At 36.3% G+C, this 17697-nt stretch overlaps 2 protein-coding genes across 5 annotated transcripts in view; one reads left to right on the top strand and one right to left on the bottom strand.

Moving 5' to 3' along the window:
• STAB2 (stabilin 2) overlaps nucleotides 1-6368 on the top strand; it is a 100661-nt gene extending 94293 nt beyond the window's left edge. For all 4 annotated transcript variants that reach the window (XM_032220784.1, XM_032220786.1, XM_032220785.1 and 1 more), the window contains 3 exons: nucleotides 857-985; nucleotides 3023-3139; nucleotides 4436-6368. In XM_032220784.1, coding sequence (XP_032076675.1) covers nucleotides 857-985; nucleotides 3023-3139; nucleotides 4436-4486 — 297 coding nt within the window. In that variant the 3' untranslated portion in view covers nucleotides 4487-6368. The remainder of the gene's footprint in view (nucleotides 1-856; nucleotides 986-3022; nucleotides 3140-4435) is intronic.
• A 4395-nt stretch (nucleotides 6369-10763) lies between these two features.
• Nucleotides 10764-17697, bottom strand: part of NT5DC3 (5'-nucleotidase domain containing 3) — a 28303-nt gene continuing 21369 nt past the window's right edge. Inside the window, exons 10-14 of the mRNA XM_032220788.1 lie at nucleotides 16392-16473; nucleotides 14253-14339; nucleotides 13146-13286; nucleotides 12285-12349; nucleotides 10764-11389 (exon numbers count right to left, since the gene is read on the bottom strand). Coding sequence (XP_032076679.1) covers nucleotides 11128-11389; nucleotides 12285-12349; nucleotides 13146-13286; nucleotides 14253-14339; nucleotides 16392-16473 — 637 coding nt within the window. The 3' untranslated portion in view covers nucleotides 10764-11127. The remainder of the gene's footprint in view (nucleotides 11390-12284; nucleotides 12350-13145; nucleotides 13287-14252; nucleotides 14340-16391; nucleotides 16474-17697) is intronic.

Raw genomic sequence — 17697 nt, forward strand, 5'->3', positions numbered from 1 at the left:
AGTATGTCAAGAAGTAAAAACTATTTTGGGACACTTGGTCATCTTTTGCTTAAGTGGCATTTATGGGCCTTAACTCAGAATCAAAATAGCAACATTAGATTTTAATTCAAAATTGAATTTAAAGTGGAAATGAGCTTTGCCATTACACATTTTCCTCTACTGTCATGTTGATATTACTTCATCTTCTGGAGATAGTCTTGAGGATTTTACTCAACACTTTTTGTATAGGGGAGGGAATATATAGTTCTGGACCTATAGGTTATGTGCCTTAGGGACATATAGATGTACATCTTGCCATGAAAGAGCTCTTGGTTGGGGAACTTACAACATCTTGAGATTTATAAAATGAGGAACCCATCTTCAGGACAATCATGAAAGTCCTTGGAAAACAACACAACTAAAACAACCATCTCCTCTTTTTGAATCTCCTTCATTAGAAACATTTGTTTGAGCTATCAAGTTGTGGTGAACACGTTGATTTATTTACAAAATATTGGGTTTTGTTGTTATTTCTGTTTTCTCTAATATAGACATATTCTTAAATTAGGCAATGTAGTTCAAATTTCCTATATGCATGTTTTAAACTATAGTTCACACCGAGACCTTCATAGCAAAATGGCATGCATAAGAAAACCTGGCCTGCTTCTTGGCTTTAAAACTGACATTTTCCTTCATCCTGAGTTAACGTACCAAATTCTGTGCCCAATACATTTGGATCAATTTTAAAATACCATGTGATGCCATGTTCTGTTGTGTATCTTAACACACAGCAACATGACTCTCCCTCTAGAATTTGTGAAATGTTTAATTATACTTCCTACCTATTATCCATTTGCCTTCTTTGTCTCAATTCAAGGCTTCTCTACATCCTGGAGCTGGCACAGGAATATTCTTTGCAATCATTCTGGTCATTGGAATAATTGCTTTGATTGGATACTCATACTTCAGATTTAAGAACCGAACTATTCAATTTCAACTTTTCAGGGTAAGAAAAAGCATAGTAACATAAATTGACTTTTATTTAGAACAGCTACAGTGCATGGATTTTTTTTTTAATAGGCAACTTTGATCATGCAAGGACATCAGAAACAAGAAATATGTGACAAGCTGTTGCTTTCATACAAAGAACGGATTTATCCATTCAGCTTCACTGAGTAGAGCATGCAGAAAAGGGGAAAGAAATTGCCATCACTCCTGTCGAGTTTGCTGTGCTCTACTGAGGATGCTATTTCTGGTGACTAGGGTCTAACACCAGAATAAAAGAATAATAACAGAGTTGGAAAGGACCTGGTAGTTCATCTAGTCCAGTGTTTTTCAACCTTTTTTGTGCAAAGGCACACTTTTTTCATGAAAAAAATCACAAGGCACACCACCATTAGAAAATGTTAAAAAATTTTAACTCTGTGCCTATATTGACTATATATAGTGTTTTTCCCACGGCACACCTTACACTATGTCACGGCACACTAGTGTGCCGCGGCACAGTGGTTGAAAAACACTGATCTAGTCCAACCCCCTGCTCAAGCAAGGGACCCTATACCATTTCTGACAGTCCAGTCTCTCCTTGAAAGCTTCCAGTGATGAACCTCTTGCAATTTCTGAATAACAATAACCCTAATCCTAACCAGAATAGATCCAACACTTCAGTCAAGATGGAATATACCATATTTTTGGAGAATAAGACATACCTTTCCCCCCTCCCAAAAGAACATGGAAATGTTGGTCTTATACATTGAATACAGCCATTTTTGGCCTCCCGAAGCCCCGCCCCCGCATCCCATTTTTACAAAAATGGGCCGTTTTTTGTCTCTCCCCCCCCCCCCAGCCCCCAGAAGCACTCTGCAGGCTTCAGTGGGGCTGGAGAAAGGCAAAAATGCCCCAGTTTTTGCAGAAAATGGCCCATTTTCCATCCATTTTTCACAAAAATGGGGGTGTTTTTGCCTTCCCCCAACCCTGCTGAAGCCTGCTGAGGGCTCCTGGGGGCCAGGGAAGAAAAAAACATTTTTTATTTACCTCTTTGACATCTTGCTGCATCTTATACACCAGTGTGTCTTATAGTCTGAAAAATACGGTAATCTAGAAGAGGACAAGCAAGGGATATAGAAGTACATGAGGCTTAGTTTAACACAATGATTCTCAACCTTTTGTTCACCACGGACCCCCTTTAAATACCTTTTGTGGCCATGGACCATGGCACTGAGCACCAAGACTTAATTCAAGATTTAACTCATAACATTTCTTCAAGCCTTCATGCCCTCCAGTGGTTCGGAAACCACAGGTTGAAAACCACTGGTTTAATGCATTACGATAATGAAACCTTAGTATTTAAATAACTTATAAATACAGGGTGGGGCATAACCTTTTCCTAGGGGGTCACAGCAAGATCGACAGCAGTTTACAACTTCCGCGACACCTCATTTTAAAGCCCATAAAAAACTGAATTGAATGAGCTATTAAATGTTAAATTTGCTTTAAGAATGGCTGGAAAATTCGATTCGGAAGAACAAAGGATCATTGACAGAATAAAATGCATTGCCTTTCGAGAGGCTCGCGATGCTGGAGCGACGTTTATCAATCCACCTCGTTTGAATGCTGTTCGAAGGGCTAATGGTGGTCATACTGACTATTAAATCGTGTCAATAAACTCAGTTTTTGATGGGCTTTCGAATGGTGTATGAATTATTTGTGTTGTTATTACAAGTGTTGCTGTGACCCCCTAGGAAAAGGTTATGCCCCGCCCTGTACAACCAACAGTTCTGACTTCACTATTTGCTCTGCTTTTTCGTGTCCTCAATTCATCTTGACTCCTGCCAACTGGTTGGCCCTTTTTGGAAATGGCTTCCCATTGCCTTCTTCCTCTGACTGAGATCGAATACGTCACCCATCTGGTTTAAGCCAAAGGCAGGATTAGCATTCATGGTCTCTTGATTTCCTACCTCAATGCCTTTAAGTACTACACCAAAGTGGCTTTCTTTGTAATGATTTTCTGAACATAAACTATTCTTTCAAAAATATCACATAGGAAAAAGATGATATTGATGTAACTACATTGGACAAAGCACCATCAAGCAACATCTCAAATCCCAATTATGAAAACTCATCAGCTCCTCCATCAGATCCTCCTTATGATCCATTTTTGGTAAGTTTTTATACTGAGGGGGTAGGATTTTCTTCCAAATATGTCAGAAGCAAGAATTTGGATTATAGAACAAAATATTATGGCTTCTACTTAACTGACCACATGGTTTTATCTTCTTTTAGTAACAGAACTATCAGCACATAGTATGGGGGTGTTTTTGTATTTTATTCCTTTTTGTTATCCCCTTTGAATTAGCATGGATTGGGGCCATAAGATAATACATACTCACACACCACAACTCTATCTGTGACAACATCGAAGATAGTCTTAAGCACCTATCTCGGCCATTTAGCTTTCAATATATATTTTAAATAGAAAACCCATCAGAAAATTCTGATCTCTGGATTCAAACAACACACCAAGAGAAGGGCAATACAGCTTTCCCTACAGCCGCACCCTGTCTGGGTAGGACTATGCTTTTTAGGGTTGGCTCAAGATTGACTTAAGTTTCTGGAAGGAAATTTCACAGAAATACCATCTGCACCTTTGCACTTCGCAGGCAGGGCAGGTGGTCAAAGCAGGGTGCCCAAGTCAAAATAACTTGTTTAAGGATCAAAGCAAAACTCCCTCACATTATATTTGGTGCAATGTTTGAACCCAACCATCCTCTTTGAGAGTCTGCATCTCAAGTATGTCCTCTGCAACTAATCTACAATCTAATCCAGTCTACAGCCTGAAATGCTAACTATGTTATCAACTCTCTATCCAGACCAGAGCCAAACTTCACAGTTGTTGATTAACAGAACCTTCAATGTCTTAGTAGTGTTTCCTGTTCAATAACGTTTCCTGTCTGAATAATGGCTTTCAAATCACCCTGCTCTGCAGTCTACTAGAAATAGGGATCTCTCAGCAATGGCTCCATGGACATGAGGCATTTACATCTGGCCCCTTTCCAGCCTTCTTTTAAAGAAAGTAACTGCTTTATCAGGTCTTTGAAAGCACTAATTGAAAGTAGAGTGAAAGTAAGCCCTCTGCTCATTTATAATATATTGCTAACTACTTTGGCAACAAATTTTTAGAGGATTATTCATAAATAATAGAGCTGTGGTGGTTAGAATGTAGTACTGCAGGCTACTTCTGCTACCTGCAATTTGGCAGTTCGAGTTTCATCAGGCTTAAGGTTGACTCAGCATTCCATCCTTCCGATGTGGGTAAAATGAGGACTCAGATTGTTGAGGACAATATGCTGATTCGGTAAACCACTTAGAGAGGACTGTAAAGCATTGTAAAGCAGTATATAAGTCTAAGTGCTATTGCTTATTGTTATAAATGATTATAACCTTTTTTTAAAAACAGGTTTCCGATGACCAGAAGTTGGTGAGCAGTGATTCCCACAATGATTTCTAATAGCTATTTCTTCTTCACTGGAGAAATCATTTTCCTACTGAATAATTAAAATACAAGGCGACATACGTGGTTCAGGGAAGGGCCATTGAAGAACATAATTCCTAAGAAAATTCCTAAGAAACAACGTTTAATTTCGTTAGAAAATAATTCTATCATTTTAGTTATGCAGATCCTAATATCACTGTTTTCATTTTTGCTCTCTTCCATGTATTCCAGAAGTAATAAATGTTACAAAATAGCATTTCATTTTGTAAAAGATTGGGGCATAGCTATGCTGTTTGGGGTTGCTACAAACTTGTCATTAAAGGAATGATATTCTTTTAAAAAAAAATAATTTTTTAAAATGATTTACTGTATATTACACAAGCAGATAGCATTACAATTTCCAGATATTTTTTTTAAATCACACATTTGTAATTTGTGTTTTAACACAAATGAATAGTAGAAAGGTTGGATAAGCTGCTCTTAAATGTATTAAAGGCTATCTTTTATAATAGTACAGTCTTAATTGTAAGATTTTTTTATGAGAGATTTGAATAGAACGTGTTTTCACGTTTCCACATACATCCATGCAACCTTACCCTAACCATAACTCTTCCATCACACCCATATAGTACACTAATTCTTATGTCTTATTCTTTTTAACACTTTTTATCCTCAAAAAGAAAGAAGTAAAGAGGCCCATATCATCTTCTTGTTTGAACAGATTCTCATTCAAAGACCATGCCAATATATTGTACTCATTTTATATTCAATCCTCTTTCCTTTTTCAACTTCATTCTTGACTCTATGTCTTCTGGTTTTACCACACAAATATAACATTTGTTTTTTCCTGCCATAGGAAACTTCTCAGTTCAATATAAAAAAATGAACAGAAGCATGTGCATAGACACCATTATGGCTTCTTCTAATGAATATTAATTTCTTGCAGTAAATCACAGATTAGCAATTATATATTTGCTAGTACTTACTAAGTATCACTCCATTCTCCTACCTTTAAAAACATTATACCAAGGTAGACAAGTTCATCTACTTATTCTAACATTAATCTTGATGAATAATACACACTGTATGTGTAGAAGCACTTTATATTCTTTCAACGAATCCAAAACTCAAATTCTTTTAATCATTTTTAAAGAACATTTTACCCAATATTAAACAAAATTAACATATTGTGCTACCAAGAAGAATAGTTTTCTCCCAACAATTACTACTTCAAAGTCTTTTGTTATAAGCTTTGAGAAGCGTCTCATCCATTATACTTACATTAACATCTTATTTTTGATAGCAAAACTACATTAGCAGCATTGGTTAGAGAAATTAAAACATGTATTACGTGTTCATCATAAGTCATCCTTCAAAGCAGCAATTTAAAGAAGCATGTTTGCATCCAGTCTACTTGTAGAATTTTTTAACTAATATTTGTAGAACTCACTCATATTTGCTTTTGGTACTTTATTGAAATAGACACTAATTATCAAAACCATCAGCTATAAATTCAATTTACATATTCCCCAGATATTTCCTTCAAATACACAATGTTTTCACTGGTCTTCTCCCTCCCCTTCCACCAACCAGCTTTCTACCTTAAAACCTTGCACTGACTTCCATCCTAATTACAATAAATGCTAATAAAATATTTATTAGTTTGTAAGTTAACAATGCTGTATTACTAGAAAATTATTTTTGTATGTATGAAAATATTTTTCCAATAACAAGTTTCAGCTTAAGAATCAGATGTTTTCCTTGTTGGCTTCTAACTATTGACAAATGAACTTGTCTCACTTTTGATATTCAGGTGGAGCATACTGACGAAAGTCTACAGCAAGCAAAGTAATTGCAAATGAGAAATTTCAGAATTTAAGTGTGCTTTAAAATTTCAAAATTACACCAGAATAAGGACACAAAACATAACATTCTCTTAAAATATTTTGCAGCTGTGTATGCAAAGGCTCTCCACAGTCACTTTTCATGCATATTTTTTTTACAATATTTGTCATTTTAAAAAACCAGTAGCAGCAATTAGTACTTTACACAAAGAAATAAAATTTTATTCTGAAGTAAAAGAACCCTTCTTTAAAGCAGTCCTCAAAATGTTGAGTATGTTGAGTAGGAATGCTTACAATTAATAGGCTCACAGGACTTGATAGCATACTCTGATACAAAAACAGCTACAGAAGCTTCAGAAGATTTCACACACTATGCCTAATTTTCAGAATCTGTGCTAATTTGACTTTTTAATATTGTGAACAAATATCATTCAGAAGATCTAGGACTGATGCATACCGTTCAAATAATGTCAAGCTATGAGCTTTTAGTTTGTGCCTAATTCTGTTATTTGGGTTTTCCACTTAGTGTTTTATCATTAGTTAAAACAATTAAGTGACAAGATATAAAGGTAAACTATTTTGATGAGCAATGATTCCATTAGGTATTTTTCTTCCCTTCAGTCAATCAAAATCATCTATTCCGCATCAATATCTTTCTATGTCTACATTGTGTAACACTGCAACAGCACTGTGTGGTCAGCTCAAGTTCCTCAATAAATAACATGATCATGGAATTTTACAAAAAGTATCAAAAAAGCAGAGACAATCTATGAAAACCTTCCACTCAAAATGGAGCTTTGGGGGAGAAATATGGCTTGGCTGGTTGAATCTATGAAAAGCCTATGGAGCAACATGAATCCTGGCACTAAATGAGGACTTATTCATCTTTCATAATCTTCTGCACATCTCACTTAACACTGCAGTACAGCAGACCCTCGCAACATAATCGCTGAATATCTGGGTACAAGAACTGGTATAGTAGCAGAAATGTAATAAAACCAGTTTTTCTCTTAAGGGTTATTTGTTTAGAGATTTACTCTCCAGGAAATACACCCACCTATCTTGAAAATCTGTTTCAAGATATGTATTTGGATCCAGAATGGAATAATGCCAGCTATTACTCTTAAGTTACACATCAAAAAAATTTAAAAGTATATGTAGTTGCAAATTTCTACCTAGACATGCTTTTGCAAACTTGAAACGCTTAATATTTATGTAAACAGCATTTGGGGAGCCAAATTATTTCCTAAAATAAATGTAGAATAAATTCTGGTTACATTTTGAATATCTTCTTAAAATACACAAAGTTTTAATATATATATTTAAAGGAATGTTTTGATATTTTCAAAATAGATGGACTGCAATGCCCATGAAAGCTGCACTCTACTGCTTTAAGCATTTTAGAAATTTCTGGCTCACTTAGAAACAGCCAGAATTGCAAATTAAACAGTTTTAAACTTGAATAATTTCTTTAGTAACCAGTAACCACTGGATTTAAACTTCTACCATGTAGATTTTTATGGGCTATCAATAGATTATTTAAAAGGTTGTATTGTTCTATTAGTTGAAATAGCCAACAAGGAAGGAGACTGTTATTTTGAAGCTCTAGCTATATTATTGTTTTATTATCAGCATAGAAATAGTGTCAGTATTTATGATTTCAACTTAATACATACTTTGTTTGTCTGCTGAACTCAAGAAGTGAATAAAAGAAATATGAGTTTTAGTCCTGTTAAGAACAGTGGGAACTGGCTTAAAACTCTCAACAATTTAACCTACATGATTTTTAAGTGCATGGGAATAATAATTTTAAAAAGAGAGAAAACCTTCACCATTAAAAAAAATCATAACTGTTTTACTCTTATCATGAAGACATGCCAATACTATTTATACATTACTAAAATATTGTGTTCAATGAAAGTTACTCCCAAGAATGTAATCACAAGACTGCAGCCTCAATATATAAAATATAGTTCTTAAAGTACATGATGACATTCTACTAATGTGACTAGTGCTTTACTCTGTATCTACAGGTGAAACTCGAAAAATTAGAATATCGTGCAAAAGTTCATTTATTTCAGTAATGCAACTTAAAAGGTGAAACTAATATATGAGATAGACTCATTACATGCAAAGCAAGATAGTTCAAGCCATGATTTGTCATAATTGTGATGATTATGGCTTACAGTTCATGAAAACCCCATATCTACCATCTCAGAAAATTAGAATATTAAATGCAATCAATAAAACAAGGATTGTACATAGAACAATATTAAACCTCTGAAAAGTATAAGCATGCATATGTACTCAGTACTTGGTTTGGGCCTCTTTTGTAGCAATTACTGGCTTAATGCAGCGTGGCATAGAAGCTATCAGCCTGAGGCACTGCTGATGTATTATGGAAGACCATGATGCTTCAATAGCGGCCTTCAGCTCTTCTGCATTGTTCGGTCTCATGTCTCTCATCTTTCTCTTGGCAATGTCCCATAGATTCTCTATGGGGTTCAGGTCAGGCGAGTTTGCTGTCCAATCAAGCACAATAATCCCACCATCATTGAACCAGGTTTTGGTGCTTTTGGCAGTGTAGGCAGGTGCCAGGTCCTGCTGGAAAATGAAGTCAGCATCCCCATAAAGCTCGTCTGTGGAAGGAAACATGAAGTGCTCCAAAATCTCCTGGTAGATGGCCACATTGACCCTGGACTTAATGAAGCACAGTGGACCAACACCAGCATGGGACATGGCTCCCCAAATCAACACAGACTGTGGAAACTTCACACTGGACTTCAAGCATCTTGCAGTGTGTGCCTCTCCATTCTTCCTCCATACTCTGGATTCTTGGTTTCCAAATGAGATGCAAAAGTTGCTCTCATCAGAAAAGAGGACTTTGGACCACTGAGCAACAGACCAGGTCTGTTTTTCTTTAGCCCAGGTAAGAAGCTTCTGATATTTTTCAGGAGTGGCTTGACAAGAGGAATACGACATTCGAAGCCCATATCCAGGATAAGTCTGTGTGTGGTGACTCTTGATACACTGACTCCATCCTCAGTCCACTCCTTGTGAAAGTCCCCAACACTTTTGAGTGGCCTTTTCCTGACAATCCTCTCCAGGCTAAGATCATCCCTGCTGCTTGTGCACCTTTTTCTTCCACACTTTTCCCATCCACATAACTTTCTATTAATGTGCTTTGATACAGCACTTTGGGAACATCCAACTTCTTTTGCAATTACCTTTTGAGGCTTTCCCTCCTTATGAAGGGTGTTAATGATGGTTTTCTGCACAACTGTCAGGTCAGCAGTCTTTCCCATGATTGTAATTCCTACTGAACCAGACTGAGAGACCATTTAAAGGCTCAGGGACCCTTTGCAGGTGTTATAGCTTAATTAGAGTGAGACACTTTGCGCCTAGAATATTGCACATTTCCCTAATATTCTAATTTTCTGAGATTGTGGATTTGGGGTTTTTATGAGCTGTAAGCCATAAACATCACAATTATGACAAATCATGGCTTGAACTATCTTGCTTTGCACATAATGAGTCTATCTCATATATTAGTTTCACCTTTTAAGTTGCATTACTGAAATAAATGAACTTTTGCACGATATTCTAATTTTTCGAGTCTCACCTGTATACCTATCTTCTTCATACAGAGCTGTTATATTATTAAAATGTTCACACTGAACATACTTTAGTAGATGTATTGTCCTGTTTCTACACTTGTGGTGCTATTGTAGTGTTTCTACTGCGAATTTTAGTAACAGTCCTGTCAATTTTCATTGGCTGGAAATCTCTATAATGAAAGCTTTGATTGGTTCAATGCAAGCAATACAATATTGTATTCTACTTACAGCTTTTCCTGGATGTCTATGGAAAATACATCTGTGGGAGGGGGGGAATGGCTGAGTTCTGCATGGACTTAAATCTCTCATCCACTAAAAATTATTTTCTAATATTCTGATTAAAAAAATAAGTTATCCAGCTCTGCATGGATTTGAAACCTTGACGAGATTTTACATTCTTTATAAAGTATAATAGCAGCTGAGCCTTTAGCTGAATAAATATTTAAATCATGCCCAAATTTCAAGTAATGATCTTTGGTTAGAAGAGGACTGTCAAAACTCCCAGCCCATGGGCTAGATGCATCATGCGCTGGCCACATCCAGTTCAGCGAAGGGTGGGAAAGTCCCAATACATCATGTGACGCCACAATGACAACATGAGTTTGACACCCATGGATTAGAATCAGTGGTAGGATTCAAAAAGTTTTACTACTGGTTCTGTGGGCGTGGCTTTGTGGACGTGGCAGGGGAAGGATACTGCAAAATCCCCATTCCCTCCCCACCCCACTAACCTGCTTTCCAGCTCCATTCTCCTGTTCAGGGCAACAAAAGATAGCTGGGAGGCTGGGAGTCAGCGGGGGTGGGACCAGCCTATTTGCCGGCTCTCCGAACTACTCAAAATTTCCACTGCTGGTTCTTTAGAACCTGTCAGAACTGGCTGAATACCACCTCTGGTTAGACTGCATAAGACAAATATTATGGGCTGTATGTAAATTTATGTGCAAATAATTTTCCATTCCCTCTTCCAACTGGAGGAAAGAATCCGTTCTTAGTGCAACCATAGTTCTTATCAATTCTCACTAGAAAAAAATAAAGAGAGCAGCTGAATAGACACATTTGCTCCATAGCATGTACGGCAAGAACCAATTACTATAGAGAAAGTTGCTCTTACAATAAATATCCTTAAAAAAGCCACTGCGTAGTAATATGGTTACAATTGCATTACAAAAAACAGCAACCCTGGGAGTCAGGGAGGTTATTTGATCTGAATCATCTGCTGAAGAAATGGTATTCTGAATGTACCCGTGCACAACTGGTCAGACCACATTGGAAGTTCATGCTGCAAAGGAGTTCTTCGTGGATAGAATGTATAATCATGGTCATAGTTCAACAGGCAACTCAACGATGCCATGTAGATATCGGCAAAACGAGACAAGCGCCTTAAGAAATAGGTGGGGTTTTGGTCGGTCCTGAATAAGCTTCCAAACTGAGAGTTGAAGAAATCTCTGGTCGTTTCTCTGATGAGAGAGGAAAAGAGAAAAAGAAACAGTCAGTATTCCAAATATGCTTTTTCACAAGGCAACCGGACTTTCTTTGGGCTTTTCCTTGAAAACGTTTCACTTCTCATCCAAGAAGCTTCTTCAGCAAAATGTTTTCGAGGAAAAATACCAAGAAATTCCAGTTGCCTTTTGAAAAAGTATCTTTGGGACAACCATGAATTGGTTGATTGAAAATCTCCATAGACATACCATGAAAGACTTCTTTTGGACCAGAGATGTTTAGTATGTTTAGGACAGATTTGTTCTTATATCAACAAAACCTCAAAAACAAAACTGTCCACTGAGGTAAGGCCGCTCAAGAAAGGAGGGAAAAATATATACTTTTACCATATTTGTATTTGTGCCACACCTATGCATGGGAATTCAATGTAGAATACATGGGATCTCTCATTTATCCCCAACAACCATCATCCTCTGAAGTTTACACTAACAGAGCAGGACCAAAATAATTCAGTAAATTCCATAGTTAAAGGTGGATTAGAAACTTAAAACTTAAAACTGAATTTCCTGTGCATTAATTATTACTATTAACAAAGTTATGAGGAAAATGAAGCAAGTAAGGACTAGTTTTATTTTATTATGAATTAATCAGGTCATTTTATAAAAGCTTAGAACAGTGTTTCTCAACCTTGGCGACTTTAAATCCTATGGACTTCAACTCCCAGAATTCCCCAGCCAGGCTGGGGGATTCTGGGAGTTTAAGTCCACAGGACTTAAAGTCGCCAAGGTTGAGAAACACTGGCTTAGAATAAGTACCTTTTATGCTCACAGATAACACAGAAATAACCCCAAAAATTGAGTTCAGCTTAACCTTTGATAAACTTATACACAAATATCCAATTTCAATATTTACCGCATTTCCTTTCTTTCCTTTTTCCATTCATTTAATATCATTTGGCAATCAGGATTCTTGTGAATCTGAAATGACATGACATAAATGATACAAATTTGTGAGTTTTAAAATAGACTATATTTGGACACATTTATAAAAATAACAGATGGGCAGGACAGATTGAACAAGAAACACAAAGACAGGTTTTATTTTTTAAAAAAAATAGCCATATCACCAGCATACATTGAAAGCAATATAAACATATGTTTGAATTTTAATACCAGCACTGTGATTTCACATAATAATTTGAACTGCATTATCATGACCAGGGCAAAAAAAGCATTAGATAAAGGTCCCTCTAATTATTAAGTGGCCAGAGAACTGGAAACAAGAGGTTAATCTCCTCTCTATCCCATCTAGAGTTTACATGCATCAATTCTGATGGTTTTTATATTGTGCATTTTTATTTGCAATAATAGCAATGGAAAAAAATGGAGTTGCAAATGCAATCAATCATGGATCTTTGGAATAGAGTAACAGAGTTGGAAAGGACCTTGGAAGTCTTCTAGTCCAATCGTCTGCTTAGGCAGGAAACTCTACACCACTTCAGACAAATGTTTATCCAAACTCTTCTTCAAAATTTCCAGTGTTGGAGCATTCACAAGTTCTGGAGGCAAATTGTTCCACCGGTTAATTGTTCTCACTGTCAGAAAATTTCTCCTCAATTCTAAGTTGCTTCTCTCCTTGATTTGTTTCCACCCATTGCTTCTTGTCCTAACCTCAGGTGCTTTGGAGAATAGCTTGACTCCCTCTTCTTCGTGGCAGCCTCTGAGATATGAATGGGGTGGGGATGAGAAGAATGAAAAAAATTAAAGAACAAACCTGCATGTGTTCCAGTAATCCAGTGAGGGTTTGCAGCCAAGTCATAGTCTGAATGTATTGCTCTGTATTCATGATCTTAATCTCTCTTCGTAATTCTGGAATAATTGCCCCTGTACGCCAGCCGTGTTTTAAGGTCAAATCCTTTTTTGCCAACCATGATCACACAAAAGAAAAAAGAAAAGAAAAGCATTTGTGTTAATTTCATTTAGAGCTTACTTTCTATTCTTTCAGGTTAGATGCTATCCGAAGATATCTATACTTTTACGTAAATGCATCTTAAGTTATATCATCATGCAATAATTAAAAGTAGAGAACAAACCCCTTCTAAACCAGGAACCAGGCTTAAGGGCAAGAGGTAAATAAATAAAGCACAATTGATCAGATATTGTTTGGTCAGAAGCAAAAAGAGTGAGTAAATTAAGAGAAAGGAGTTTAAGATCAGAAAATGGTGAAATATTAACAGGACCTGGATTAAATAAATCAGAGATATTTTTCTCTTGCAATAGGTTGGTTAGCAATTTCTAACAATATAAAAACAGTATAATCTGTACTGGCAGGTGCAAGGAAGGTTATAAATTTGGAACTCTGAGTTCTATTTCAATTATTATTGCAGAATGTTTGCTACTAGGAAGAAACAGGCTGTTGAAAGCTGTATAAAACAAATTCAGAAAATATACATAGCAATAAGGTAAGAGCCTTGTGTTTTTTTCTGAAGACCAGATTAATCCTACTCATGACTTTTCCCCACTTTTATTGCAGAAATGTGGTGCTTTACCCTTTCTTATTTTTAAAGTAGCTCTCTACTTTAATTAATTTCATAATACATAGCTCACTCTTCTGGATCACACCAGCTTCATATATATATATATATATATATATATATATATATATATATATATATATATGTGTGTGTGTGTGTGTGTGTGTGTGTATGTATGTATGTATGTATGTATGTATGTATGTATGTATGTATACTATACATATACACATACATATACACATACATACATACACATACATATACATACATACATACATACGTACATACGTATACACACACACACACACACACACACACACACACACCACAGGGAAGAAAGTACTTACAGCTAGATCACTGTAAATATGATCACCAAAATATAAGACTTTGGAACCTCGCCAACCAGTCAGTTTCAGAAATTCATACAAGTTACCCTAAAAGAAAGAATTAGGGGAAGGGAATTAGTAAACACCGAGTTACCAGCAAAATTTTGTTACTGTTAATCCAGAAATTTGATTTCAATGTCCTCATTAACCCAAAATGTCCTCTAATCTACCAGCTCTGAGATTACATTGTTGTAGTGGTGGTTATGGGTTAAGATTAGCAATAGCAATAGCACTTAAGATTTATATACTGCTTCATAGTGCTTTTACAGCCATCTCTAAGCGGTTTACAGAGTCAGCATTTTGCCCCCAACAATCTGGCTCCTCATTTTAGTCACCTCGGAAGGATGCAAGGCTGAGTCAACCTTGAGCGAGTGAGATTTGAACTGCTGAACTGCAGCTAGTAGTCCCCTGAAGTAGCCTGCAGCATTGCACTCTAACCTCTGTGCCACCTTGGCTCTGGTTGCTTAAATTAGGCTTCTCTCCTTTAAGTAATCCCTTAAGTAATGTTTTTAAGATCAATTTTTGGAACAGAGGAAAGTAAGAAAAATAGCTGTTGCCTAACTAGACAATATTTTTGGACTATTTTGCCTCGCACATGCAGTTCATAAAACTCAGAAGACAAAGTGTTTAATTCACATGATACAATTTGAAGTGGTAACAGCTGGTTAGGGGTCTCTGATCTTTTCTAGACCTTTGAATCGAATTTCAGATATTTAACCTATGGCAATGTCAAAAGCTGAATTTATGACTGAAAATGAAAGCAATCGCTTCAGTTTGTTATTCAGGCTTTCATGGAACATTGGTAATTTTGGAGTTACTGTTTCAACTTGCAGACTATTACAGTTCAAGTTGATTACAGGAAAATTCAGTATAGCAAATCAGATCAATAATCTCTGTATTGATTAAAATGAGTAATTAGTTGTGTTTAACAGTATTCAGACAGAAGGCCTTTCCAATCTGAGGTCTGAACTAGAATCCTTTTTAAGGTAATGGAGCTCATTTGCTGAGTTGCAGCCCCTTTTCCATGATTTATATTGTTACAATTTAAAATGAATTTAAAATGAATAAAATAAAATGATTTCCTTTAAAAACAGTAAGAAAAATCCAGGATGGGGAATGAAATTAGTTTTATTTATAGCTATCTCACAATGCATATTTATTTATTTTTATCCCATCTTTATTATTTTTATAAATAAATATCTAATCAACACAGTCCTCCTAACAATATGGCACAAATATATATATATGTACATATACATACATATATATATATATGTGTGCATATACATACATATATATATGTGTGTGTGTGTGTGTGTGTGTTTTTATTTGTGCTGATAAATAAATAAAGGGAGACTAGTATAGATCTATTTCAAGCTATTTAGCTCTCATCAGCTAGCCACACCCTTACTGGGATTCGAACCTGTGCTGTATTGCATCTTAGGCAAACGTCTTAGCCGTCTATATATGTGTGTGTGTGTGTGTGTGTGTGTGTGTGTGTGTGTGTGTTGTATTTGTGCTGTATATATGTGTGTTGTATTTGTGTAACAAAGGGCAGCAGTAAAAATATTGGGTTTCTGTCTGGATGGTCTCTTGTGACGAGCCGATGGACAGAGAATGGAAGTAGTGATCTTCCTCCCATATTTGGGCATACCAGGGGTTGTGACTTTAAATATATATACATATATACATACATATACACACACACACACACACACACACACACACACACACACATATATATATATATATATATATATATATATATATGCCATATTGTTAGGAGGACTGTGTTGATTAGATATTTATTTATAAAAATAATAAAGATGGGATAAAAATATTATATATATATATGCTGGTCTTGTTGTATTCGGGTCTTTTCCTGTGTAAGAATACAACAAGACCAGCATTCCTACACTCGTGAAAATCTACGAAAAGTATAGATATATGTATATATATTTCATATTTGCAAATATATATATATGCAAATATGAAATAAGCATTGTTTCAATTGTTTGGATATTCTGTTTTACTTCAGCATGATTGTTAGCTGGTTTGAAAGTATATTTTTTAAAAATAAAAATAAAAAAAACACAATACCTGCTTGTAAATCTGCCCTTTCTGCAATTCATGAATTTTGTCCCAAAGCAAAACACCACTTTCAGTCACTTTGCGGAAAGGTCTGAAAAAAAGGAGGGGGGGAAGAATCAGCAATTATGAAAGAGATACCTAATGAATCCAGCTGAATCAGTTATCTGTGTGTGCTTTCTGGATTTGATTTCTCTGCAACAACTCTTTATAAATAAAGGAAATAAATAAATAAATGAGACTAGTATAAATCTATTTCAAGCTATTTAGCTCTCATCAGCCAGCCATACCCTTACTATGATTCAAACCCGGGCTGTTTTTACATATTAGGCAGCTATATTAATCTTTAAGCCACTTCCTTGCCAGCTGAGCCAAGGAAATGATTAAGGTGTTAAATATCTCATATTTGGGCATACCAGGTGCTTTGACAAATTTATATATACGTACGTGTGTGTGTGTGTGTATGTGTATGTGTGTTTTTGTAGATTTTCACGGGTACAGGTATGCGGTCTTGGCGTATTCGGGTTTTTTCCCGTGTAAGATTAAACACACAATCCCATCACCACCCTGCACAGATCAACTCCGTAGCCAAGACCCTCATCTCCAGAATCAAACGCCTAGCCGACAAAGACCACCAGAAAACTGAATTACACACTCTCACAAACGTATTAGATCCAATAACAGAGACACAGAACAGGACAATGGCATCGCCCTCCTCCCTTACATCAAAGGCACCACAGATAAAATCAGCAAAATTCTACACAAGCACAATATCAAGACAGCCTTCGGCACTGACCAAAAAATAGCCAACATCTTAAGAAACCCCAAAGACAAGATCCAGCTAGAAAACCAAGGAGTCTATGAAATACCATGCAAAATCTGCCCAGCCACATACATCGGACAAACTAATAGGAGAATAAATGCACACATCGCAGAACACAAGAACGCAGTCAGAAAAGAAGAAAAAACTTCCTCCCTCTTCCAGCACCTTAAAGCAACAGGATATGAAATTAATTTTGAACGAACCAAATTAATCTCCAAAACTGAACATTTCAACAAGAGAATAATTATGGAAGCCATCGAAATAGAGAAACACCCCCACAACATGAATAAACGTGATGATACGTCCTGCCTATCAGGCATCTGGAAACTAGCCCTAGTCAACAAACGAGTCCCAGCCACGAAAACCGACACCAGACCCAGACAACACAGGACGCCACCACCAATCACTCTCACCAGACTCAAACCCAAACCCATCCCTTAGACCAATGCAACCACCATCCAGAAGCCAAACCATGGCAGTCTCACAACTGCTGCA

This window comes from Thamnophis elegans, chromosome 7 (genome assembly GCF_009769535.1).
Source record: "Thamnophis elegans isolate rThaEle1 chromosome 7, rThaEle1.pri, whole genome shotgun sequence".
Classification (NCBI taxonomy): Eukaryota; Metazoa; Chordata; class Lepidosauria; order Squamata; family Colubridae; genus Thamnophis; species Thamnophis elegans.